At 42.4% G+C, this 27,025-nt stretch overlaps 1 protein-coding gene across 1 annotated transcript in view; it reads left to right on the forward strand.

The window, feature by feature from the left end:
• STK4 (serine/threonine kinase 4) overlaps positions 1-27,025 on the forward strand; it is a 45,240-nt gene that overhangs the window by 12,557 nt on the left and 5,658 nt on the right. The window contains exon 11 of the mRNA XM_029960431.1: positions 11,731-11,888. Coding sequence (XP_029816291.1) covers positions 11,731-11,888 — 158 coding nt within the window. The remainder of the gene's footprint in view (positions 1-11,730; positions 11,889-27,025) is intronic.

The following is a 27,025-nucleotide window of genomic DNA, read 5'->3' on the forward strand; positions in this document are numbered from 1 at the left end:
TCATCATCAGTGGGTATTGTTCCGTTCCATGGCTCACAGTCTTGGAGGTTTTGCTCTCTGCTGCTCCTGCACTGGCTGCCAACACTGTGTAAATAAAGAGTCTCAGAGTTTATCTCCCTGTTTTTGACACGTATTTATCTCCTCACTGTCTTCCTAAGACTGCAGCGCTTGTAACTCAAAAGCACCTAACTCTGTCTGTGAAGTGGAGTACAGAGGTTTGAGGAGATGCCTTTGATAGTATCTCTAGCAAGGACATGCTCTCGTTCTGAGCAGAATCAGTTATGAGGATGTAGCAATTCCTTCAGGCTCGTCTCTAACCTCAAGAGGGAGCTCCACAACAAGCTCCCACATCTCGAGGTCTCCGTGACTGGAAACTCGAATTTTTATTTTAAACCCTCCTTGGACTTCAGGCTTCTTAAAAGCACTCTGTTCTTCAGCTGCTGCTGTGTGACATGTTCAGGGCTGGGTGTGTGGCAGAGGTGCTGGGGCAGCTGGAGGAGGCATTTGCAGGTCCTGGGTGCAGGTGGTGGCTGACACAGGGACCACCTTCCACATCCATGGGCTTCACAGAGCAACGTCTGATAAACCCCAGCTGCCCTCAGCACCCTCTGCTCCAGGTTCTCCTGCATTTTAATAACTTGTAGCTTGATTCCAGGAAATCTAATGTTAATGAAAATGATCCTTAACACCTCATTCTCTTCCTTCCTGGGTAGTATAACTGTGAAATGCTGGCTACTGCACAGAGCAGCTCTCTTTGTTTTTGGGATGTGCTGCTGGGCAGTGTCTCTGAGCAGCTTGCCCTTTGTGAGAATTGCCTATAGCTCCATTTTTCAGCTTTCCATTTCCATACTCATAACATTCAGTTAAATGGATTTAGCTGTAAAGCTCATCAGCCTGCTGCAGAGCCCTCTGGAGCAAGTTCTCTTTGTAATCTGAAACATAAATGTAATAACACTGTTTGGAAACCACTGAGTTTGAAGAAGCTTTATTGATGCATATTTTTAAAGACATCTGTATTATCTTTTTTTTTGGCAGCTTGTGTTATGACTCACAATAGAGCCTATTTGAAGTCAATAAAAAACTTCTGATTGATGGCATTAGTAGGAGAATTTAGCTTCCCTAGGTGTCTTGGGCTGTTTAACTGCAGGTTTCTGAGCTTGTGTTCTAGCCCTTCCTTCTAATTAAAAAAACATAAATCTGTATCTTGACTAGTTTTATGTTTGGTTACCATAAAAAGTGTTTAGAGCATCGTATTTCAGTGTTTTACAGATAGGATTGTTTTAGAAATCTTTAGCAAACAACTTCCAATAGCCTTGAAAGTGCAAACAACTTCTAGTAGACTTCAAAGTGCATAAATTGATTTGTGACTTCTAAGGCTCAGAGGAAAAGCATTCCTAAACTCCTGTACTTTTACGTGGTAGGGGAAGTTTTGGGTTGCAGTCAATTGAGCCGTAATTGTGTTTGCCTAAATTCTTTTCATTTGCTTGGCTTTATTCTGGGCACTCAATATAAATAGTCAGGCAGCATTAAAAATGTCACTGTGACATTCTGTGACTCGTTTTGAAAGCACTCAAGTGATTGCCTGAAACCGCAGATACTAAATTGTGCTGCGACACATTTTAGTTCTAAATCGATGGCGAGCAGATTACTTATGGATTGCAGTTAAACTATTCCAGGAAAACTTAGAAGAGCTGTAGACAAGCAATGATTTGTAATAACAGGCATTTCCATTGTGCTGGAGAGCTGGAGGAACCGTTAATATGTCTGGAATCATCTTTTTAAAATTTTTCTGTGAGAGAATATATAATACTAGTAAACAGTGCAGCACTTTGTACACTCTATGCTTTTTCTGCTTTATTTCCTGTAGGTCTTTAGGTAGAGGAAAGTTTGCATGAGTTTGTCTCTTCAATTTAAAGAGTGGAACATGATTTTATAATAAAGCAGATAAACATGTTGCCTTCCTTGGACACTGCAATATGATCAGATCCAAGTAAAATAGGATCTAGTACTATAGTCTGTCCTATTTTCTGTATTTAAGTGCCTCTTGCTTGTTTAAGCATCAAATAAAACGACATTGGAGAATGTAGAACTGCCAACAGTGGTGTGAGTTGGGCTGTCTGGTTTTAGGGTGGAGATCAATGAGGGATCTGGAGATGGTGGAAGGATTGTGGGTGTGGGGGTTCTGTTAACGTGGCCCACGTTCAGTGCAGCACCTGGTGCAGATGGACCAGAAGCTTTCACAGCACTGTTGCCTCTACCTTGATAACATAATGTGCAGATAATAGTTTGTGAATGTTTAAAAATTTCTAGGCTTCATTCTTATAACACAGTTTGGCAGGTTTGGGTTTTCTTATGTTTTTACCATGCCCACATTGCTAAGCCTGGTTGTGTCCTTTTAAGAAAATATTTCTCCTTTTGAGGGGAAATCGGGTTTCATTAGCAAATTAAATGAGCTAAGATGCAAAGTTAGCAATTTGCTATTAGAAAAATGATTCAGAGTAAGCTTGTTAGTCTTGGTGGCTTTGTGAGGCAGCCAGTGGGTGACACTTAAACCTAAACCAGAGAAACATTACTGCCAAGACTCAGGAAACAGTTTTTCCCCACAAATTAAACTGAGATTTTTCATGTAAAGCAATGACTGTAAAAGCTGTAACGTGAGCAGCAGAGTGAGTATGGGTGGCAGAAGGTTTATGCAATGGCATTAATACTGTAATTGAATAAAGTATTCCTGGTGTGTAGCTGAGGTAGCTGTAGATGCTGTAATCTCATTAGTTGTCCAGAAAAGTGCAGTTGCATGTTGTCCAAGTCGCTGATGCAGGTCCTGCAGAGAACAGCTCCACGTCTGGTCAGGATTTACATCATGTGCACGTCAGAGACACTGGCTGTGTTTTGCCTCTGATTTTCTCTGTAGGCAATAACTCTTTGCAGCAGCTTCCCCACTACTTAATGTTATTAATGTCCAGTGGTACAGTTCTGTGTTTAAAGTAAATTGGTCCATTTAGGGATGATTGGACCATAAAACACTCTCAGCATTATGCGTTTAAATAACATGCTGCTCATAGAAACTCCTACACTGATTAAATTGTTCTTGAACTGTGAGAATCATCATACTGCCACTCTTGAGGTGTGGAGAATACACATCTTCACAGATAAGTCTTGCAGCTGTGTTACTTTTATGACTTTTAATAGCAGCCTTGCTGGCAAACTTGACATAAACAGTGGCCTGCAGGGTTTGTTCCAGAGTATTAAGCTGCGTGGACATGCAGACAGCATTTTGAGCAATGGGGGGAGTTGTTTATGCTGTTGGTTTTTTGTTTGAATACTGCTAGGCTCCTGGCCCTACTAATTGAAATAGTGGCTCAGACTGAAGCATGAAGAGAATTAAAGTCCCGGGGCTCAGTGGGATGCTTGTCCACCTTTGGCTGGCCTGCATAATTGACAGAGCTTTAACACTGAGACAAAGTTTAATTTTTATATTTTCAGAGACACATTGGAGAAAGGATGTATGTATAGAAACAGCTATTTTTGCTGTTTCTAACACTTTATTATTGAGCACTCCTGTCTTTGTGATGGTGGGGCATAGAGAGAAAGCAGGGGGATATTTTTTTCTTTTTCTGGACAGAAACACTGTCTTACAGAAGATGGGAAGTGGGAAACATGACTACCAGAGCCCTGAACAGCATACAGGAGGCAGTGTGGTTCAGGAGACTCGACCCAGAGACAGAGCAGTAGTAAATCACTTAGTACATCTCTGTCCCATGCATTTGCACATACAGGAAAACTATAACTTACCTGTCTCTTCTAAGAATAAACTCACTCCCTACTGGATCAAAATAAATCCTGGAGAAAGCTTACCTCCTGAGCAGGAGTAAGGAAAACTGTAAAATCTGAAAATTCCTTCACTGCAGGAGTTCAAAACCAAGTTTGTTTTTACCAGCAGATTTTCAAGCTTCAGGGGAAAAGAAATGTTCATTGCAATGTTGTTTTCTGTTCTCTCTAGATAAGCAAATGAGTTTCTGGATTATGAATAGAAAGGGAGTTAGGAAGTGCTCACTTGGTTCTGTGCTGTCTGGGGAGCCTGAGCTGTTACCCACAGGTGCTGGACCTGCAGGCTGCACCCCTGTTGATGGGCTTGTTCCACATTAGGATTCATCAGAACCTGAGGCAGACGCTGCAGAATATGAAATGTTCACTTCTTTATTGATGCACCTTCACATCTCAGTGCCTGTCACACACTGTGGTTGCTGGACTGAGCTAACAATTCAAGCTAATGAGGTGAAAGACATAAGGTGTCCACTGAGCATTTGGGATGGAGGAGGAAAGCTGCTATGTATTTATAATTGTGTCTCAGTTTTTATGTAAAAGAGATCCAAGAGGAGGTAACCTGGTCTTAAACAGCTTTCTTGACTGTGAGGATTTCCTCCCCTTTTCCTGAAAGGGTTCTCAACTATATGCTACTAGCTTTGGATGAGTGTTGGTACTCCTCTCCTTAATGACTTTCATCTCTTATTTGTTAAGAGATTTAGGATACCTAATGTTGCTTTTTATAGTCATTTAGGAGTTTCTTCTTAATAGCAGAACCTGTCAGGAATGTTCTGATTTGATTTAGTTTGAGATAAGCCATAATTATGGGGAATCTTGTCCTCATAAGCTTCAAGAGATAGGAAGTGTTACGTGGTCTGCTTTTAATGTGAGGAAATCTCAGCTTCTCTTGCCACGGGGTGAACTTATTAATGATGGAGCACTTTTTGCTCTGGTTGAATAACTTGACATCTCTCTGCTCTGCTGCTCAAAATGACTCAGTCCTGTTCATGCTGTACAAATTATGCTGCCCAGCTGCTAAAGTTCATCTGTGATCTCTAAGAAATAGCCCAAAGCAAATAACACACAATTCCATTTGAAATTTAATATTGATGAAGTGTTGCTTGCACATAATCATCAGGCACTGTTTTGTGCCTCCTAAATATGTATTTTCAGTCTTAGTTACATAATTGAATCTAAAGCAGACAGCAACTTACTGAGACTGCTGGGGACTAAGGCTGTTATGTGAGAAGTCAGTGGAAGATCTGTGCTTATTTAGACCACTAAAATGAAAGATGACACTGGATATTTGAAAAAAAAATAAATTTGAGGCAAGGAGAGAAGGTGAACAGTGTAGGGGATGGTGGTTTGAATGCTGAAAAGCTGAGCCTTACTTAAAAGCAAGTGAATATCCACCAGCTCCCCATGAACTTCCGAGTGGAAATGAGAGGGTTTATAACTCGGGGAGAGCAGCAGGGCTGTCAACAGCAAGGACAAAGCAAACCAATTGCTCCACAATAGATCTTGATCCCTCTGTGAAAGGGACTGTATAATCTGGTATACAATAGCAGAAGACAGTGCTGCTTGTCCCAGGGGATCCTTTCTGTCAGTGTGTGTGAATAAAGGCAGTGATGGCTCTGCTTCCTTCAGAGTGCTCTTCCCTCATCTCTGCAGAGCTGCTTTGAGCTCCTGCTCACAGGGTGCAGCTTCCTGAGCACGAGTCAACTTAAAAATTTTTTTGTTTCATTGCTCTGACACCACGTTGTCATCCACAGAAATATTCTCCAGAGCTGAGGCCAGTTGTCTTTCTAAAGATTGCTCTGAAATCTTTGACAAATCACGGTTTATTTTGATATTGCTAATGTAGTAATTGCTCACTTCATTGTTATTGATTCACATTATCTTTGTAAATTAATTTGTAGCATGATCTCCTGACTGTTCCTAGCTATAACTCCAGCTGGCAGTTTTTGTGATATAGGGAAGAAATCTTACCATTCTGGCTTCAAGAATAGGTATTTAAGTATTAACTGTATAAACTGACTAAAGAGCACACAAAATATGCTCCTGAGGTTATCTTACTCTCTCATGGCAAGCTTTGTGACTCTAGAATATTCACCCTAGGTAGATCATTGCAATCCCTTTCGAGAGGAAAGAATAGTAAAACAAGGATTCTTCTGATGTCAAGTTTGAGTAGAGGAGAAGAATAATTTTAGAGAAAAGCAGGAATTTTAGTTTCATTACTCAGCAAGCCTGTTCAGAGAGATAGAAGGACTTTGTAAATCCCACTTTTTTTCTGAAGGCATCTTTTGAAGCTCATAAGCTTCTGAAAATTTTCAATTGTGAGAGCTAATTTGACAGAATCAACGAAATGAGTCCTTTGATTTCTGGGACTAGATGATAGTGAATGATCTGGTTTCATGGATATTCGTTACTGCTGGGAATAAAAAGTAAATGTCTTGCTGGTTTGATTGACTGGGCTGTTTCTTCTTTATCACTGTGCTTTCCCTGCAGCATCGTATGGAAAGGCAAATGGCTTGGAGGCTCTCCACACCTTCTTTGTCATCTTTTGCTTGATGTGAGGAGGTCTGTATGCTGCAGTCAGCCACTAAAACTGACCTCTTCCATTCCCTCAACTATTCAGAAAGGTCACATTTTTTGGAAAGGAGCAGACTGTTGTTCAAGTTTTTCCTTACCAACTACCCTCACTGTAGCCTAGCAGAGGAGAGGATCCAGTACTGACTGTTGTGATGTCACCTCAGTGGCTTCTTGCAGAGCCCCTACCTGCACCTGTCAGTTGTCTTTGGGCTTGTCTGGGCTATTTGTGCTTTGGGTAAGGACTGTCTCAGCTTGCACAGTACCACGAGCAGTTGGGCTTTGCTTTCCAGTGCTGAAGGGTAACACTGGTAGTGAAATCATAATAAGCCTGGCATGATATTCCTTCAATAATCAGAATCTTTATTTGTTGTGCACAACTTATGGCATTCTTTGGACCCACTAGTTTCACACCTTTTGCTGTTGTCACAACAATACTGATGTTTTTATACTTTCTAAACATGACTTTATACCAGGCAGCACTTGTGAGTTTTCCATGGAGGGCTTCTGTTCTTCACAGGATGGGCTGAGCTCTCAGAGTCCCTCCCAGTGCCTGTGGCTCTGCACAGCTACCCCGAACCTGCAATTCTGCAGTCAGCTGGACCAGCCCCAACAGAGCTGTGGTGTTCCATTTGTGTAATTAATATAGCTCCTAAAAGATGACTGCATATCTAAATGATAGGCTGTTAATGGCTCCAGGGAGCTCTCGTGGCTCATCCTTATAAGCAACTCTTTAGATTCCAAAATAGATGCACAGTGAAGCCTTTCTTGTCACCGCGGGGTGACCTTCTCATAAAAGGCTCTTCTCTGCCACAGTTGTGATCTCACTTTGTGTCAGATGTTCATATTTTAGTCTAACCCTATAAAATTAGGAAGTTAAATGCTTTTTGGCACAGACTCGTTTGGTGCGGTGTCATCTTTCAGCAGCATCTGCTTCTGCAAATAGCAGTGATCGATTTTTGTCTTCAGCTGCCTGTTACCAAAATTTTAAAGATATAGCGGAGTGACTCTTGTGTTGAATTAATAGCAGATCATCTTTGGAAAGATGACACTGCTGTTAAGTGCTAAGATTGACAAAAAGAATTTCGGTCGTGCTGGGATGATAATTGATTTGGTGTAATGTCTTTCTGTCTCCGGGAACGTTTCTGTTGGTCTTACTGCATATGCACCCCTGCTGAGATCAGAGCAGCAACTACAATTTCAGATATCTTAGATCTGTATTTCTATTCCAGCTATTTCTCCTTTTATATTATCTTTCCTTTCCCATTTTTTGTCAGTTAGCAGTCTCTATTTTATATCACTTAAGACAAGAAAGCAAAGCGTCACTAAGGCGCAGTGTTACATGTTGATGCATAGAAATGTACTCAAATTGGTGACAAAACGTTCTGAAATTGGTGGCTAAATGTTGTTTGTGTTTGCAGGGCCTAAGGTGACTGCTGGGTTAGCTGTGTCTGACAGTGGGTGTGCAGAGCATGAGTCTCAGAGGCGCTGGTCTGGGCAGGGACCTCTGGAGATCATCAGTCTGACCCCACTGTGATGGCTGGGGCAAGTGCAGTGTCAGCTCTGGTTGCTCAAGGCCTTGCACAGTCCCTCCAGCCCCACTCTGTTGCACAACCATCCCTGTTGTGAAACTTTCTCCCCTGTGTTCTGCCGAGTTGCCCTTGCTGCAGTTCACACCGTTCCTCTCATCCTTTCCTTGGGGAGAGCGAGGAGGTCACGCAGCAAACTCATTGCCTCGCACTTCAGGAGGGCAGATTTTGGCCTCTTTAGGGATCAGCTTGGTAGTGTTCCATGGGATAAAGTCCTGGAGGGAAAGGGGGCCCCAGAAAGCTGGTTAATATCCAAGGATCACATCTTCCAAGCTCAGGAGCAGTTCATCCCAACAAAGAGGGTAGAAGCAATGACAGGTAGCCCAGGAGAAATAGAGAGAGATTGTCTGAGCAAACAGGGATCAGGTTAGGAAAGCTGAAACCCTGATAGAAATAAGTATGGCCAGGGACATCAAGGGCAGGAGGAAAAGCTTCTGTAGGTAGGTAATTTTCCCTATTCCATTTATCACTGACAGCACCAAGTTGAGTGGTGCAGTTGGCACTCTGGAGGGGAGGGATGCCACGCAGAGGGTCCTTGACAGGCTGGCGAGGTGGGACTGTGCAAATCTCAAGAAGTTCAACGAGGCCAAATGCAAATATTGCAGTTCTTGTTAAAACACAAGATGTGGGGAAATGAGCACGATTGTTTTAACTGGCACTCTGAATCAAGCTCTCTTTTGAGCGAACAGTCTTTAAGAAAATAAAAAGAACGAACTGAATAAGCCGATATCACTGGAGTGAAACATTTGCTTTCAAAGCCTCCTGTGCTGCAAACAATAGTTTTCAAAACAGAGAGTACAGTCATGATTTAGATTTTCATTTTTTCCCCCTAGGAAGTCTGAGTTACCGAGACCCAGACTGGCTGTCAGTGAGCTGTGTATAGATTACCCTGGCTAGTTATGAATTCCTGTATTTCTACAAAATTAGTTGGTGTTAAACATTGCCGAGATTGTCCATAATAACTTACCTCCTGCTTCAAACAGGCTGAGCCGCAGCAGAGCACAAGGGGCGTGTTTACTTCATTCTAAATAAATGTTTTATCACTCAGCAGTAATTGGATTGTGATTGTATTACAGTAATTATTCCCAACAGCAAATCTGTTCTCCACTTCGCAGGCGTGTTCCCTGCCTGACCTTCACGCTGCTGGTCTGAAGGTGTCCTTCTTGATCTAATTCTCTGCGATGAGTTTTTTGGGTTTGTTGTTTAGAAAAGGGGAACTGCTGCCAGGGGTGGAATAATTTGTCTTTGCTCCACTTGTCGTGGTGCAAAAGTATCAGCACTTCAGTTCATGCTTGAGCTTTTAGCTGACCCTGGAGAGGCAGAGCCACGCAGGGCTTTTTCAGAATGCATCATGACATTTCAGGCTGTGTAGAACCACACTTCTCTCAGTATCACAACCCAAATATCCTGCCAGGATTTCTCATACTTTGCAGAAATTTGTTCTGTATTTAATGTGTCTATAGACAAATAATTTCCTAAAGTATCTCGTAGCTGACCAAGGAATTCATCTGCTTGTCTGAGGATCAGACAGAATCTGCAAGGGAAGTTCTGGATCACTGGGTGGCAATTTTGTGTGCAAGAATAATGTTCAGGGATTAAATCTTAATGGGTTTCCAGAGCAGCTAATATTTTTTCAAGAGGAAAGCACTGCTGAGTATCCTTAGAGAGGACTGCCTTGTGACAGCCTGCCTTCTGTACAGACTCTTGTAGGAGAGAGCATTACACAGACCAACCCATCACAGAACATCCCCTGTGTGTCTGTCTGAAGCTCTAAAATTTGTTTGATTGCCTGCCTGACAGATTATATTTATTTCAAGTGTATGGCATTCAGCAGTGAACTTATTTCCACAGTCCAGAATTAGGCTATTCTGATGCTATTTTCTGTTAACTCTAGTCCTGATCCTGCTTTCTGAAAATGATGGTTTCTGCATCACCTAAAACATATGTTTCAGGTATGAGTAACCTATTGCAGTGTCTAGAGAACCTTGTCTTATCAGAACAAAACCATTTACTGGCTTTCAATGCTTGCTTCCATGATGCTCACAGGTTCTGCTGAAGCATTTTATCATCAAGAGCAGTGCAGTGGCATTAAGCTGTGAGCAGCCTTTAGCTGTGTTTGCAGCTGTCATGGCCTTGTGTTGCAGCCCTGTTACAGCATGTTTGCTGTGCAAGACAGCTTCTTCCTTTGGACTGGGACTCTTCACAAGATATTAGCAGTGCTGTAAGTCACAGGACTGGCCAGTCTAAGTGAGAGGAGTCTGTGCAGCATCTCAAGCTGGACTGGTTGCACTAGTGAAGAAATCTTCCTTTGGAGATACTGAAAGCCTTTTGATCTTGACTTGCTGTGAAGTTAAATGTCATGTTTTCTTCCTGTGTTGTTTTTTTTTTGCTGTCTGTGCTAGAAATCAGTATTTCCATCCTCTCATGTTTCATCACTTCCTTCCCTGTTCTGCTGCTGCCACCCCACAGCCGGAGCCGCCTCCCGTGGGGAGCCACCTCTGCTCTCTCCACACAGCCCTGGGGAGCTGCTCTGCTCTGGGAACTCGTGACCTGCAGTGATGGAAACCTGTTTGCTGAATGGATTGCTAGAATTATTTGTATGCAGTGGTTCTTGAATCACACGAGCAGGGGATTGGATGGTGTAATGGCTAAAGGAAGAAGGATAAAGTGCTCGTATCCCTGATCCCACCAACTACCCAACCTACCTGTGCACCCTGTGAGAATGTAGTTTTATTAGCTCTTAATGGATCAGCAGCATTCTCCCTTTTTTTTTTTAACTCCTGCTCATTCCAAAGGATAATTTAAGCAAATGAGAACAATGTCAGTTGTGCTAAAGCCATGTGCTCTTGGCCACATCCTTTCTTCTGCCATCAGTATGGGCGAGCTCTCTGAGAATGGTGCCTGGGAGGCTTATGAGACCTGCTTTTAAAAATCAAAGTATTCATGTTTACAGGGTTATTTTGACTCCTCTGTCTCTCTTTGTACTCTTAACTTGTTTCTTATTACCCCAAGTTCCTTAAATACAGCCTAGAATTGAGAGGTTGATCTGTATATCTGGCTTACTTGAGTAATCCACTAGGAAAGTGGACTCAAAAGAATTAATTTATGAAAAGAAAACTGGAGCAGCAAACTTGAAAACTTACTATTTATAAAAAAAAAAAAAAAAAGAACTTTTGTCAGTTAATTAAGCCTTTCTACACAAACAATGTAGAACTTGACTACTTCTACCCAAGGCAAGTTATGTGGTATTTATAAGGTATTTGTGGTCTTGGAAAGCCTCATTTTTGTCCTGTTCTGTTCACAAATATAAAGGTGAGTCTCTGCTTGTAAAACAGCACTGTTTAGTTTTTGAACTTGGCTGATTTTTGCAGTGCATGGAACCTGGCTGGGATGAAGTAGCCCAGCCTGTCTCGTGGGCAGCAGTTCAGTTCAACATTCAGTGCATGAGGTCGAGTTACCTGGCAATGTGCTGTGATGATGGATTGCAGGTCTAGAGGCCAAGGCCTCCAGCATTGTAATCTCTTGTGTGCTGGGCTTTAAGCTTCCCTTCTCCAGTTTTCCCACTGTACAGTCAGTTTTATGATTGAAAAGCTGCTGAAAAATAGTATTTTAGCAAGTACTTTAGCAGTACCGTGTGATTTAGTGTGTGCTAAAAAAATTAAATCACTTTTGGGCGTGATGTAGGGCTGTATAAGCAAAACTATATTTTTCAAAACAACTCTTTTATTGTTATGTTTAATATTTCCAGGGAGGGATGAAACCATGCAGCCAGCCAAACCATCATTCCTTGAATATTTTGAGCAGAAGGAGAAGGAGAATCAAATCAATAACTTCGGGAAGAATGTGTCTGGCCAGACAAAAAATTCATCTGATTGGAAAGTACCACAGGATGGAGACTACGAATTTGTAAGTCTATACTTTGAAATTCAATCAGTGTGACAATCCTTTAAGAATTTTAGTCAGAGCTGCTATAAGATTATTTCTTGTTTTGACAGACTAATGGAAACTTGAGGAGATTCTAATGGCTAATGCATTTGGATGGGGCATTTTGAAAAACTCGTTTTCTTTAGGTATTTCTCAGTAATCATAACCAGTCACTGTCTCTATACTTTCCTTGTTTAAAAGCAAACAAAACGAACAAAAATGCCTGAGGACGTGACGGTACAAGCTGTCTTGCTTTACTTCCCCGTTACGCATTTAAAATAAAAAAAAAAAATCCAGATGGTAGTTGGAAAATGCAAATCCACAGTGTGTGATGCCTGACAAAGAACAGTGTTAGAACCATTGAATTCCCTTGTTTTTCTCAAGCTGTGGCGCTGGGCTTTGTTTTAATAGATAAACATCGAGCTCGTCTTTAATTACTCTTTCAAATCCTTAATTTTCAGCCTCCCTGCCTACAATTCACACGCTCAGAATTTTCGTGAACTTTTCAGAAGTCCAAAGAAAGAGCCATTATTCATAAATTTTATTTTATTTATTTTTTTTTTTGGTGGGGATGGAAAATCTCTGGTTTGAGTTCCCAGTGCCAGCAGCAGCGTGCCCAGCCAAACGCTGCATTTTCACACAGTGATCCTTCACTGCCAGCACTTGTTGCTCTCAGTGCCCTTGTGCTGCCTCGTCGTGCTGCCCGTGGCTCAGGTTGTCACGCTGTCAGGAGCTGGTGATACTCACTCCACCTTCACAGAGCGTGCAAAGCAAAATCCCTCTGCCAGTCACGACTCGAGGAGATGCTTCTCTTCAAGGCCAGAATAATCTCTGGAGCTTTTCATCATCTTTGTGCATGTTGTAGGAGACTTACTGCTGTTATGTGTGTTTTGTTGTCTGTGCTGCTGCTTCTCCTATTTTTCTCACTCAGGCTGCAGAGGGTGGCTGAGGGGACCTCCTGTGTTCTCTCTCCTTTGCACTGTGCTGTGTTCAGCCCGAAAGCTTAAAGTCACTGCATAAAGATGTTTTGCAAATATAACCCTCAAGCTGCCTGTGTGTCGCAGGGTCTGGGCCAAACACACGGTTCCAGTCGAGTCAGACGCTTCATGTATCTCATTCACCTTGCGTGCTGCACCCTAATCTAATGATAAATAATTGTTTTTTCAGTGTGTGGCATTTCCCAGGAGAGGTGGGCTGGTTTGGAGTATCTCAGAAGTCTTTTGTTGTCTGCAGAAGGTGGCCCAAGGGGAAACTTGCTGTAATTATTTTACTTTCTAATTCGGTTGATAACAAGTTTAGCAGTGTATTCCATGTGTTCCACTGTGCTCCCTGGGAGCTGTGGGTGCAGGGCACACCCAGGGAGCACGGATAACACGAGGGAAGGTCGGTGCCACTCCAGCAAACGGGACCTACAAATATTTTTAGAACATGCAAAGCAGTTATTTGACACACATGACCCTGCTTACTGATTTCCATTAGTGGTACAGTATTACCATGTGCACAGATTAGCAGTGTGCTGGAAGCAATAAAAATGAGCAATAAATCGGCCTTTGGGTCACCTTCCTGTAATAATTTGTAGAAATCTCACTTCCCAGCTGTATGTGTTTCTCTAGTTCAGTTGCATATGAATATACCAACCTGCCTTGCATGTAAATTTTGGAACAGAGCTACTTTATTTTCTGTAGGATAAGAAAATTACTTGAAAGCAGCCTTGATAAATAAGGTGGGTGTTCATATAACCCTTATCTGAGGGTTTGTAGCAGCAAACTCACATTGTGTAATGTATTTAGAGACCATTTGCCCCAAAATTGATCAATTTGTGGTAAAAGTCATGTTTATTAATGATTTATTAATTGAAATCATCAATGCAATGAGCACTGTGGAATAAGAAAAAATGCATTCACTGGGTGTATCCAGTAAATCTGTCCTAGATCTGCCTGCAGCTGTAACTTACTTCTGCATTGTCAAAATAGGCAGGTTTGAGCAGCCTTTTTTTATAGAGTTTGCAGGTTTCCAAGTAGAGATGAGATCAGTGAGATGCTGGGTAAATACTAGTTCCTCTGGGCCTTAAGAAATGATTGAAATATTGTTGCTTTGTGCTACTGGAGACTTGATAAATATGCCTTCCCTTCTGTATTCCTTTCCCTCCTACGTGAGTAGCACCTGGAGTCTCCTGTCCTCCAAAAAAAAAGAAAGGGGGGGGCAATATTAAATTACAAAAGATTTTTTTTCTCCTTTTCCCTGTGGCAAAACCATTTGACCTTTTCTTGACTAACGTTGTTCCTCTGAAGCAGGCAAATAAGACACTATTTATATCACAATGGCAGTGTCACGTTGGATGAGGGTTAGATTGACTCAACCCCATCCACTGCAGAGGTGGTGAACTCCATTCCTCTCCCAGATGTGATGCTCTGGCTGTGTCCTGGTTGTGGTCAGAGGTGGCATTAACCCAGAGTATTTCCAGCCTTGGATTTCTGAGGTAGAAGTTGTTATTAACTGATTAGTCAATGCCTGATGCTGTTAATGTTTATCCCCACTTACGCTTGAACGAGGATCTCTAAAGATTTAAGCCCTGCTTGATTGCAAACAATGTTTTCAACAACATTATGATTTATTTAACATGGGGTGGGGGGAAATAGTAATTATGGGCAAAAATGCTTGCTTTTAGGAAAAATATAACAAACTCTTAACAGGAGACTGCTGCGGGAGTAGGCTGTTAATGGGCAGGCTGCATTGTATGGAGAATTCCTAATTGCCATAATCAGATTTCAGAATTTTTGTAGTTGAATTTAATTTTGCCAGTGAACATTAGTCACATGCTGTTGCACAGACTTAATAATGCTAGAAGATTTGTTTAGACAATGTCCTACATTTTTTCACTTTAATCTTTCAGTAGTACTGTAGCATAAGGGAAAATTAGTTGTGCAGTGTTTCCTGCCCTTAGACACAACAAACCCTTTACTTATTCTTATTTTAAAAGCCTTTTAACTGCTCTGAGCAGGTCAGTGTTCTAATATCACTTGTGGCTAAACTGGGATCACTTGTTCTTTATTCTGGCCCTGCTTGAAAGGCCTTCAGTCTTGCCAGACCTATTGTAGCACACATTTGTGGATCAGCCAGTCACCAATGTTTTGTATTACAACACTAATCCTTTTACTGAAGGCCTGTTTTGTTAACAAATTAGCAGATGCCAGCGACTGCTGTGATAACACTGCAACCTTTTCAGTTTTATTTCACGACTGTGGTTTCACTGGTGAAAATCAGTGTCATAGAGCCCCGGTCAGTCTCAAATTTTGCCACCATGATGCAACTGCTGCGTTTTTAATACCTGTATTAACCTTAGGTTTTACTGTAACTCTAAGTCATAATTTTTTATGTATCAGTGAGTCTTTGCTAATCAAGTATCCTGGGGGCATGTTTTGGATGTGAAGTCAGATAGGACATGAACTTTTAACAGAGACTAGAGCAAGGGTACGGCAGGACATCAGATCTTTCCACAGGCTTTACACATAAAGTTGAGGCCATTTGCTCCAAGGCCTTTTTGCTTCCAGCACCTCTGTATCTGCCAGCCTGTCAAGAGCAGGGTTGGTACAGTCACTTTTAGAGTGTCTGAGCTGCTCTTGCCCTTGGTGCTTCCCTGGAAGAGCAGCAGGTGGGAGCTGGGCTGTGGAGGGAAGGCAGTGCCATTCCCCTGCAGGATCTTGGTGGAGAGCTGCCACCAGCAGCAGTTGTTGTCTGCACTGGCAGTCTCCACCCTGCTGCTGCAGCGCTGGGGAGGAAGCTGACATTCAGAAACGAGGTTTATGCCTCTTTCCTAAGAAACGTGCTGCTTCCTTTGGGAAGACCTTGATTTGCTTGCATCTGCGAGGTCTTGGTGAGTCAGACTTTTCCCTTTCCTGCAATTATCAACAGCTGTAATTTGGGTCTTTCCTTCTCACTCCTGGGCTTAATGAAGAGGATCTGCCTTCACAGCAGAAAAAACTTTGGAGCAGAACTGGTTTCCTTACAAAAATAAAATTAACATCTGCCCTTGAGAGCGTCAAGGTTTGCAGCAGTGGAAGGAGCAGACACAGCCAGTGTCTCAGGTGGCTGTGGGAGGGCTGTGGAAGGTGGCTGCTGCTGTGGCCTTTGTTCACAGCTTCACCACGCTGCAGTCTGCTGGGAGTGAACCTGTGTGCCAGCTCTCGTGCTTCCATGCTGTGAGTGCCATTCCCTGCACCAGCCCATCATTTTAGCTCCTTTTGAGCAGTGTCTCTTTGGCTGCTGATGGGAATTTCTTTGGACAGAAAAGATTGCTGTGATTTCCCTTGGTTCCAAAACAGACTTTATCACTTTTCAGTGCTCAGTGTCATCTGTTTCTCTACTGCTGGGGAAGACTGTCCTGCAAACAATATAACTGTGGCTTCTGAAATTTTTCCAGGGCAAAGGAAGGATTAGCAGGAGGTGTTAATTGCCTCTAATTGGGGGGAATAATGTAAGTGCTGACCAGCTGCCACTTTTGTCAGGGCTGCACAGAGAGAGTCCCCACATACACTGGTTTCCACCTCACCATCTGCCCGGCAGAGAAGGGGCTTTGCTGAGTTCCAGGAGTTGTGGGACCAAACCCAGCTCTTGCCCCAGCTACAGATCTCCTTCCAGTAACCAATAGTCTGGCCTGTTGCTTCCAAAGTGCTCGGGCCACAACTTACTGTCAGTACCTGACTTCTCCAGGGAATGTGCTCCTTAAAACTGACTAGTTTTGAAATGAGACCTCTTTGTTTCAAAGGCATCTGCAGACCACTTGCTGTTGTGGTCTCTGGTTTTGTTTCCTTACAAGGAAGGAAACTGTGTTGGTCTAACGGTGTCTTCAGCTTGTTCAGTTGGACAACAGGCTGTTTGTGGTGAAACCTTGAATGTGAGTCCTTCTAGTTGCACAAATTAGGTATTGGTGTGATAGCAAGAGACTGAAAGTGTTTGTAGAAAGCTGAATTCTATCAGAGCGAGGCGTCAGGATGTCAAAGCATTAGGATTGTGCTGTATTTTTGACTCTGAGGGTAGATCAGCCTGACAGTGCCTGCAGGTCCGAGTCTGCCTGGCATGTCAGGTGTGGCCCAGGCAGGAAGGATCCAGCCAGGATGGATCCTGTGGGCTGGAGCCCAAAGCAGGGATGTGCAGTGACGATTCCCACTGACCTGGACCAGCAGCAGTGGCAGCTGGAGCTCAGGTGCTCAGTGTTCTGTCTCTCTCCTCACCCCGCTGCTCCCCCCAACACCACTCCAGAACAACTGCAGTTAAAAATGGGCATCATCAGCACAGCACGTTCCTTCTCCCTGCTCGGGGCTCTGCTGAAGAATGGCTGCATACTGGAACCATCTGTTTCTTTCACTGGAAGTTACTTATAGGGAGGAACTGTTAGAGGGCAGGTGATTTATTGCTTATCAATAACAGTAAACACGTTCTGCTTTACAATGACCAGAGTCTCTAATTTATTGTATTCTGTCTGTGAAGGTGTCATTTATCTTGTGAACAACTTGTTGTCTGCCAGTACCTGGAACATTCAATGTCTTTGGTTTCTTTGAACATCCATTTGGATAGCATTTATTAGCAATCTAATATTGATGCTTTATAGCTTTACTACCTTTTGTCCTTCTAAAAGTTCAATCGATTAAAAACTTGAGAGTATTTTCTGTGCAGTTGCTGGCTTTGAAAATGATGGCAGACTGAATAATTGGCTCTCATTTTGTTGGAATTGGTCTTTGGGTCTTTGCTAGCAGTAGGGAGAAGGCATGCTGAGGATACAGGGATGAGGCAGATGCTAGAAGTACTTGCATTATATGGGTGAGGTGCTGGTGTGTGACTTTTTATAGTTTATCATTTTATAGTGTTTCCTGACTCTGCTGTGATCCTTCTTTTAACTTCTCTCTTTTAAGCAGCTTGGTAAAGGTGTCAGATGCAGGCCCCTCCACACTAATCTTTCTGTTCCTCCTTTCTCCCATCCAAATTACTCAAGTGAATAATCCGAGCTGGTTACTAAGACTCCAGAAAGTCTGTCTGCTTGGATAGGAGCAAAAAAAGCTTTATTAGAGTGTGCACATTTGTAGGTCATTTAAATGGCATTATTGAAAATCAGATAATCGTGAGACTTCTACTGAATTATTATTTTCAAAGAGAGCAAGTTTCTCTGACCCTTGTGTGATGAATAAAGATTGATTGTTCCAGAAATTCATTTGAATATGTATAGTTTTGCACAGAAGGAAAAGAAGTTTGGTTAAAGTAGAGCTTTTCTCAGTAACGTTTTTCTAAGACTAAAACAAACACTTTGAGTGAATCTTCAGGGAGTTCTCTGTCCAAATGTTTCTGCCCTTCATCTATCATGAACTCTCCTTTTTCCCAGTGGTGGCTGGAATAAAAATTACTTCTCAGGCACTGATTTCTTCCAATAGTCTTACTTTGAACGTAAAGTGAACTTATTTGCTGGGGCATTCATCAGTTTGAGAGATGAAGCCAGATCTGGGGTGGCTGATGGATATCCCTGTCTAGGCCCTATGGAAGTAGGGCACATTCCTAAGTGGGAAGCAAGTAAACTTGTTTCTGCTGTGCTGAATCTAAAATAAAGGTTTCTTTCTGTGGGAGAGCATTAAGGCTATAACTTTCTTTTTATGGGAGGGAGAGAAACAGACTCAAATAAGACCATTTTTCTGACAGCAGAAGGCAGTCCAGGATAGACAAGTATTAACTTCCAAAGCTGAATCGTACCCCCATGGTGTCTCCTGCTTATGGAGGAAGATCTTGAAGTATAATATCTGGATGTAATTCCACTGTGAAGTATGATTTATAAAAAGAGGCAGGTTTTTGTGATGTTTTATTCATTGGTTTTAAATGTCACCTGTCTTGATTCATAGCACTGATGTCCCTTGAATGGATTTCCTTTTTTTTTCCTTCAGCCATCTGCCAAGAATTTTTAAAGCTCTGTTAATTGTTTGTGTCTCTTTTAAGCATTACCTTTTCAGCATATTTAGTATGTTCTTCCCAGCAAATACTTTTAACTTACGACATCTTTATTAAGGACAAATGGTTCATTTTGTCACCTTATAGTCAAACACACAGTCATTTTAAAAATAAGCCCAGGAACAGCTTGCTTCTCTCTTTTATTGTTTGTTAATCTTCTGTGACATTTGCATGAGGAAAGCACTCTGAACCTCACTGCAAACCTCATTGGATCCATGGCTGCCTCAAATCACCAGCGTGGTTTACAGCAAACTCAGTGTATGTAGGTTTTATAAACCTTTCCAAATTTCCTTTATAAAAACAAACCAACAAAAAAAAAAACCCAGAAGATACCACATTTGGTTTAAAAATTTGTTAGCAATATTTAAAATCGAAAAAGGTAGTTCAGTGACGTGACTCTTGTATCTGCTGGGGAAGAGAATAGATTCCTGCTCTCTTCCATTTGGTAACAGGGTCATTGCTCACCACCTGCTTTCACTTCGGTGCAAACTGACATTGATTGCAAAGCACTTTCTGCCACAACTCGCTGTCAAATTTTCGTTTTTTGCTATATTTTTGTATATAGCAGGCCTTCTGTGACATGAGGCTTTTAGATGAAACTTGCAGTGAGTGGGAAGTAAAATGAGTTGCTGCTGTTTGTGTCGAATTGTTTAGGTCATAGCCCTTAATAGAGACTGGAATAATGTAACCTGAAATCGACTTTGTATTACAGTGTTCAAACTTGTAAACTCAACATCCTGGACTATCTCTGAGGCCCCTTTCCTGCTGTAGCATTTAATCAGCTGAGACATTGACTGAAAGTTTTGTGGATGAACTAAGTAACTAACAGAACTTCATCCAGAGCCTGTGATCATTGGATTTGGCTGTATGTTTACGGTCAGGCTGCAATGTGCATTTCTGCTTTGGGAGAAAGGGAAGAGGAATTAATAATTGAAGGTGTGATGCTGGGAAAATTATCTCTGAGCATACTGTATTCTTTAGAAAACTTGTTGGAGCCTTGTTATGCCTTGAGATCTGTTTTCAAGGCTGGATGTGTTCTTGGCACAGCATCTCCCTTAAAGAAAGAACACTCCTGCTCAAATGAGGTCTATTTGAAATGCTTCTAAAATCTTCTTCCAACTCATCTGTCAGTACAAATGTTTTAAAGGGTAATGTAGCTTAAAAAGACAAGCTTGTCCAGGTTTTTCTCATCTGTAGCAGAAAAGGCTCCTTTTGGTGACTCTTTGCTTGAGGAGCCCATTACAGCTGCTCTGGGTTGCCTCGTGGGAGGTGGAGCCTCTGGACCATAAATGAAGAGCCTGGGGATAAAGTCTCCATCAGGCCCCTGTGAATACTTTCCAATGGGCAGGATCTCATCTGGACAAGTGCCTGAAATGATGCACTGTGGGAGGAGCAAAGTTATCTCAGCTCTGACTGCTGGACCTGCTGCATTTGCCTTTGTGCCCCTTCTTCTTCTGTTCCTGTAATCCTGCAGAAACATCCAGGTGTTGCTCATTGCCAGTGTAATTGGTGCATGGAATCCCTGGGAATCTGCCTGCTGACCTCACCAGGAGACTTTGCAGGGGGGAGCTTCATCGTGGGTGAGGCTTCTTTGAGGTTTTGCTGATTTGTGTACTGATTCAGTGTTAACTAATTGGTTACCACCTCAGGTACATTTGTGTTTCATGCTGGGCAATATCATGTGAATGAATCACTCCTAGTTTAGGATAAGTGATCCTGAATAAAGAAGTTTATTGTCAATCCTTCAGTAAGTAGAGCCCTTAGGAGCAGGGGAGAGAGGGGGAAAGGGTAGGGGGGATTGGAGGGAAGCTCCATTACAGACACGTGTACCCTTCCTGGCAGAACTTAGTTAAACCTTTCAGATCTGTAAAAACATTTTATTTGGTGTAAAGGATTCAGCATCTCCTGACAGATTGCTTTTCTTAAAAAAAAAAACAAAATGGGGAAAACCCCCACATTGGTCAGCTGTGTGCTCTACAGTTGAGTTGTGCAGCTAGCCAGATCCTCAAAGCCCAATGACATGATTTATTTTAGCATGTTCAGAGGTATTTTGGTACTCTTACTTAAGAAAATTAAAGCATAATCACTTAGAGAGGGAAAAAACCCTCTGCTGTCTTTTTTCTTAATCAAACCTCTGGCAAACAAGTGCTTTTTAAAAGCAAGTGATGCTTTTTTTTTTTTTTCTTACTTGTTCAGACAGGCTGACCTTTTATCTTGGTTTGTAATTCAGTTACTGGGGAAAAAAACAGCCCAGTGAGATAACTTGTCTTTGTGGTTGCAGGATTAGTCAGCCACTTTCTAAGTCCCTAAAGGATTTTAAGGTTTGGACTTCTTGAAGTTCAGTGCTGCAGAACAACACCAACACAATCTGTCATTCCCTTTGTTTAGATTGAGTGTGTACAATACTTGGGATGATTTTGGAAGTGAATGGTGTTATTCATGCTCATAATTGACACTAAGGCTAAAAAAGGAAATTTAATCTTGGAGCTGGGAAGATTAAAACGAATTGGTCTTTTTTAAAAAAGCTCTGTTTTTTTTTTTTTTAATGACCACTCACCACTCATATCAGTGAGTAGAGATTTGGATGGGTTTGCTTCCTTGATACAACTTCAGCACGGTGCTGAGGTAATGACAGCCTGCAGTGTTTGTGTGCTTGTGCTGGCTGGGACACCAAAACTGTCTTGAGCCTTTTAAGGATTACAGTGAGAATTACTGAAGTGCAGTTCTTGGCTCAGAGCAGCCCAGGGATGCAGGCTGTGCTGTTCCCACAGTTCTGCAATCCCTGTTCCGTGGTTATCACTCTGCATAATCACTGCACAGTTCTGTCTGGGTAGCCAGGGAGAGCTGGATGTTTGCTGTGATCCTCCGAAATTGGGAATTTTCTGGCATCTTGCCAACAGCAAAGCTGCTCCGTGGTTTTGAGGAATGGGGGGAAACTTCCAAACTGTAGGGAGGGTGAGAAAGCAGAGATGCCTCTTAGCTGTTGAAGGAGCAGCTGTGTGTCCAAAGTGTGTGTCTCTTCCAGAGCACCCACAGGAATTCTCTACTCAAAGAACACTTGAGGAAGGTCCTTGCTGAACCTGCAGGACCAAACATGGGTGGAAGTAATTCTGTAGGGATAGTAACAAATAAAATGGTCTGGTGTCATGCCCCTGTATTTTAATCAAATAAGCAGAGCTACATGGCAAATGAATTGGGATCCTTACTGGTATTGTAGCAGTGAGATCTTTCAGTAGCCATCAAAAACTCCACACCTGTGCAAGTAAGGTAGAGCTGGAGAAACAGCTCATCTGAGAAGCCCTGGGTCTCCTCTGATATAACTCTCTGTTAAAATATATTTTCCAGTTTGACCAGGGATCAAACACTGAGTGTGTGGTAGTGTCCATCTTTTCTTCCACAAAAAGTGATGCTGTGATTGCACTTAAATATTTAATGGTTTCAGCTGCTTGACTTGCACTGACTTGAGCTGACTTGACCTCTAGAATGATCTAGAACGATGTTCTGGTTGGAAGCTGAGTGTTATTTCTTTCTGGAAAGCCATGTGCTGTTCAGATGAGGTGGCCTGAAACCACTGTCTCCACATGTGCACTGATCACAGATCCTGTTCTTTTTCTTTGGGAATTTCTGGCTGTAGTGCTGGTTTGACTCATGCTGGATGCTGCAGCCCATGATGTGTTTTGCTAGTACATTGCCTAAATAATTAAGATGCATTAAAAGCAGAAGCTTGTGCTGCTGAGACTTATTTTTCAAATCCTTTGAAAGTTTAATATCTGTATTTTGAATCTTGCATGAAATCCCACAGTGAGTGCATTTCATCCTCTGCTTTCATAACAGTGAGAAACTTCACTGACGTGCTGATGCTAAAAGGGGGGGAAAATCAAGATAATTAGTATCTGTGTAGGCACAGGGGCTTATCCTGATTTACTGCAGCCCCTCTGTAGAATGGCTGCCTGGCAGATATGTGGAGTTGTAGGGACTTGACAGTCATGAGAAAAAAGTGGGCAGAAAGTGCCTGTAGGTTCTTAGGTTCTTGTGTCCTTTGCATTTGACAACTTAAAGTGAATAAATAGTTAATGCCTGCTCGTATATTACAGCAGGGCTTCCTTATGCTAGAAACATAAATGAGAACGAGGCACTTAATTTTTAGATCAGTGATTGAAAGTATGCCAAGCAGTATTGAGCAGCATTTCAGGAAAAATGTTATGGAAAAAAATGGCATGCTATTCCAACACCAATTTATATCACCATCCTCAAGACCTGAAGTCTGCTTAGCATGAGAAAATCACCTTCTACATTTAATTTTGGCCAGAGAAATGGAATACATTTTTTTCTGGTTTAAAAAAACGTGTGTAGTACTATTGAGTAATGTACTCCCTCCGAGTATATTTGATACGAGCATTTAATTGATACGGTGTTTAACCAGTCTTTCGAGTTGCAGAAAGCTAATTCCAGAATAGTCTCAGCTCTTACACTTGTCAGAGCTCACATTCATGAATCCTCGAGATGACACCTCTCCCTAGCTCGTGGTCCTCTGCAGCACCCGTGCGCTGCCATGTGCTGCAGGCTGAGCTCTGCTCCGAGGGGGTTGCTACAAATAGTCATGGCAAGTGGTATCCGAGGGGTGATCACCTCCCAGAAATAAAACTCTGCTTGAGGAGGTGACAGAAGAAAAGTTCAGAGGTTGAGGTGGATGCACAAACCAATCCAGGATCCTGGAGAAGGAAGTACAAATGTGCCCTTGGTTTTGTCAGAAGGGAAGCATCTTGATAACAGTGCTGATAGCCAAGGTGAAGGGAGGCAAGAGTTTAATTAGCCTCTTCTGTGAAGAGCCTCCCTTCCCAAAGGACATCTCAACACTTAATAGACTGTGTGTAGGAATTCCTTTTTACTTGTCTCTGATACAAAGCCACTTCTGCTGTGGAGTGTGATCATCAATAGCCTACTGTGAGGGGCTTCCATACAGTTGCAGTCCCACTTGGTTGTTCTGGTTTTGTTTTTCCAAAGTGGCCTGTTGCTACTATATTACAGTGGAAATATTTTTCATTATCTCTAAACAGCAAATTCCTATTTGGCATTTAATGTTTAGCATAGCTTGGATATCTCGGTTTGGATAAAACCCCTTCTCAAGCCATGCTTAGAGTTTGCCTCTCCAAATATACACAAGTAAATGATGACTTGTGCTCCCTACTGATATGATTGATGAGTTTCCTTGGGGGGGTTTTGATCACTGGGCATGCAGTCAAGAACTGTTAGATTGCAGCATAAAACTAGGCAGAAGAGGAAGTTATAACAATAAAACCTCTGCTAAATAGACAATTAATTTGTTTTTTTCTTTAGTTCCCATCTAGCTCTACTAAGAATTTATTTCCCTGTGTAGCGTGGGAAGCTGCAATTTTATTACTTCTGTATTTTAGTCTTCAAACTCCCACTGCCCCTTATGAAGTGATAATTGCTAAAGCCCGTTTTTCTAAAGGCTATTTAAAACTTAAAAGTTTGACATCAAGTTATGTTGAGCAGTAAATGCCACCTGGAATATCTGGGTGAAAGGCAGGGAGAGCGATTGCTGCAGCTGGGTGTTTCCTTTCCAAAAAGCCACTGGGGGTAACAGTGGGAGGATATTCGGAAAATACTCTGAGCATGTGGAAGACAAGTGTTCAAACTCCGAGGAATTATGGTCGAGGGATGTGACTAGAGGGCTGAGGAAGGAGAGAACAACTTCCTAATTTTATTCATAGGACTGGTCGTAGTACCAAGACTCGAAAATATCTTCCTTCTGCAAAGCTGTTCAGATACCTTCACCATGAGGAAAGCAACCTCATCTCATCAGTGTCATACATATTCCAGTTTTGTCCCAGAAGTCAGGGGGCGTCTGCACGTTTGAAGAGTGATGGTAGAACAACTGCATCCCCTCCCTGGGGATGGAGGGTTCATGTTTGGCACAAGCTTCAGAACTTCAAAGACAGCATCTAAAAGCAAAGCCCAGATAGCTTGAAACGTTGCAGACATGCAAGGAAAAGGCTTTGTGCTAAATCCAGGGATCAGATTCGGTGTCAGCAAGTAAAAAGAAACTTTCAGGAGGAACATGCTTTCCACTTGCCCCAAGGTAATGTTTTTTGATTCCTGTGCAGTCAGTGAGCTAGAGCTTTACTGAGACTCTTTGTTGGGGGAGAAACGTGTGAAAGCTGCTGGGAAACAGCTCCTTTCTGTTTGATGCTCGTAATTCATGCAGCAAGAGGATTTTGCTGGCATTGTTTTTGCTAGAGGAGCAAATAAGAGTGCTAGCTGAAGTGACCTGGGGGTTAGTGGACGACCATATTTATGTCAGTAGTGCAGCCTGGTCCAGGCAGTGGTGACCTTGTGCTGCTGAAGGGCTCTTGAGGGACCAGAGGAATGTGCCAAGTCCCAAACTGATCAAGCTACAGACCTTGCTATGGGAAAACCAGCATGGGGTGCTCTTCAGGGTAAAGACTATGGGTCCCAAGAGAACCTGTGATAAATCATTTGCATCAGCTTCTAATTCAAAAAGTTTTTACTGTTTGGGATTTTTGTTTGGGTTTTTTGTGGGGACAGGGCAGGAGCTGAGTTAATTCTCCAGGCTTTGTGTTTTACAACAGATTTTTTTGTTTTGTGTAAATAAGAAATCTGGCATGGTCTGTTTAAAAATACTGTGACAGGGTTTTGGACAGCTTCCTGCTTAGGACAGAGCAGTATAAAGTTCAGATCACGGTGCCCTTGAATATCGAACCTGTGGCTTTTATTTATTCTCCTTTTGCTGCTTAGGTTCATTTACATTCAGTAGAATATCATGTTGCTGTGACACTTTACCTGACTCTAAGAATTGCAAGTGTTTGGGGTTTTTTTTCCCCCTATTCTTAAATGCTGATTTAAAAGGATGGCAACTCAGAAGCAGTTTGCTGAGTTGAACATTATTCATGGGGTAGTTTGTCTGCAAATCTGTCTGAAATGCTGACAAAGGAATGTCATGAATAGCTTACAAGTCTTCTCCTTGAGGAAGAAACTGTATTTCAAATGATGTTCCTGGTTTGTCCATCATTACTGTGCATGCATGGGAAGGCTGTAGGTTATGTCCTTCCAAAGGATATAATTATATATGTCCTTCTGAATTATACAGCAGAAATCATCAGCACATTGAAACAAGATGTTGCTGTCAGTGGTGTCTGAAGAACAACAGCACAGCCGTGGGTGAGAGGCTTTCAGGTGAACACTTGCACCTCTGACACTTGTCTTCAGTTGGGCATTTTTACAGAGTTAGGATCATTCTCAAAACCTTGAGTAAAAATACCACTGTTCATCAAATGGTTAAAAATTAGCTTTCTGCACATACAACCTTGCTGGAATGGTTTCACTGCGCTGCCTCCTCTCCATTTTGATAGATGTGTTTGAGCAACCTTAGAACAAGTATTTTATATCTGTCTTTACATTTGAAATGAGATTCCTTCCTTTAAAAGTTTGTCTTAGGTATTTGATCAGTGCAGACAAAAATAGATAGCTTTTACAGAGACACTTTGACTTCTTACAGCAGAGGAATTGCTGAGAAGTGAGGAGAGGAGTGGGACTGAGCCCGTGGCTAAAACCAGCTCTAATTGCAGCTGCTCAGCACTGAGACTTTACCCTGAGTAACTGTCTGTCATGAGATGCTGTCCTTGTCCTTCTTGTCTTATTTTGCTCCTGGCGTTTCACAAAGAGAATAATGTCAGTGTCCCGGGAGTGTTCCACTGAGAGACAGAGATCCTGGAGTCTGAAACTTCATTTCTGGCAGAAAGTCTGTCTGTGGCATTGGCTTGCAGTGAACTGCCACGCAGCAAAGTGAAATGGAGGCCATCACGTTTGAAACAGTTCTCTTTCTTTTTTTTTTTTTTTTAATTCTAGAGATGTGTCTGTGAGTGGAAGGACAGCTGAGTAATCACCCAGCCCAGGTCCTTGGGCTGGTGCTGTCACAGCCTGAAGCAGGGCAGGAGCAGAGAGCTGGGTGTCCTCTGCACTGCGTGGGTGGGTGGCTCTCATTAGCCACTGGGTGCTGTCAGTCTCTCCTCAGCTCATCTGGGCTGAGCAGTCACGTTCTGGACCTTTTCCCAGGGCTGCCCTTTGGCTTCTCTGCCTCTTTCAGGACC

This window comes from Manacus vitellinus, unplaced genomic scaffold (assembly GCF_001715985.3).
Source record: "Manacus vitellinus isolate BGI_N305 unplaced genomic scaffold, ASM171598v3 scaffold_26_pilon, whole genome shotgun sequence".
Taxonomy (NCBI): domain Eukaryota; kingdom Metazoa; phylum Chordata; class Aves; order Passeriformes; family Pipridae; genus Manacus; species Manacus vitellinus.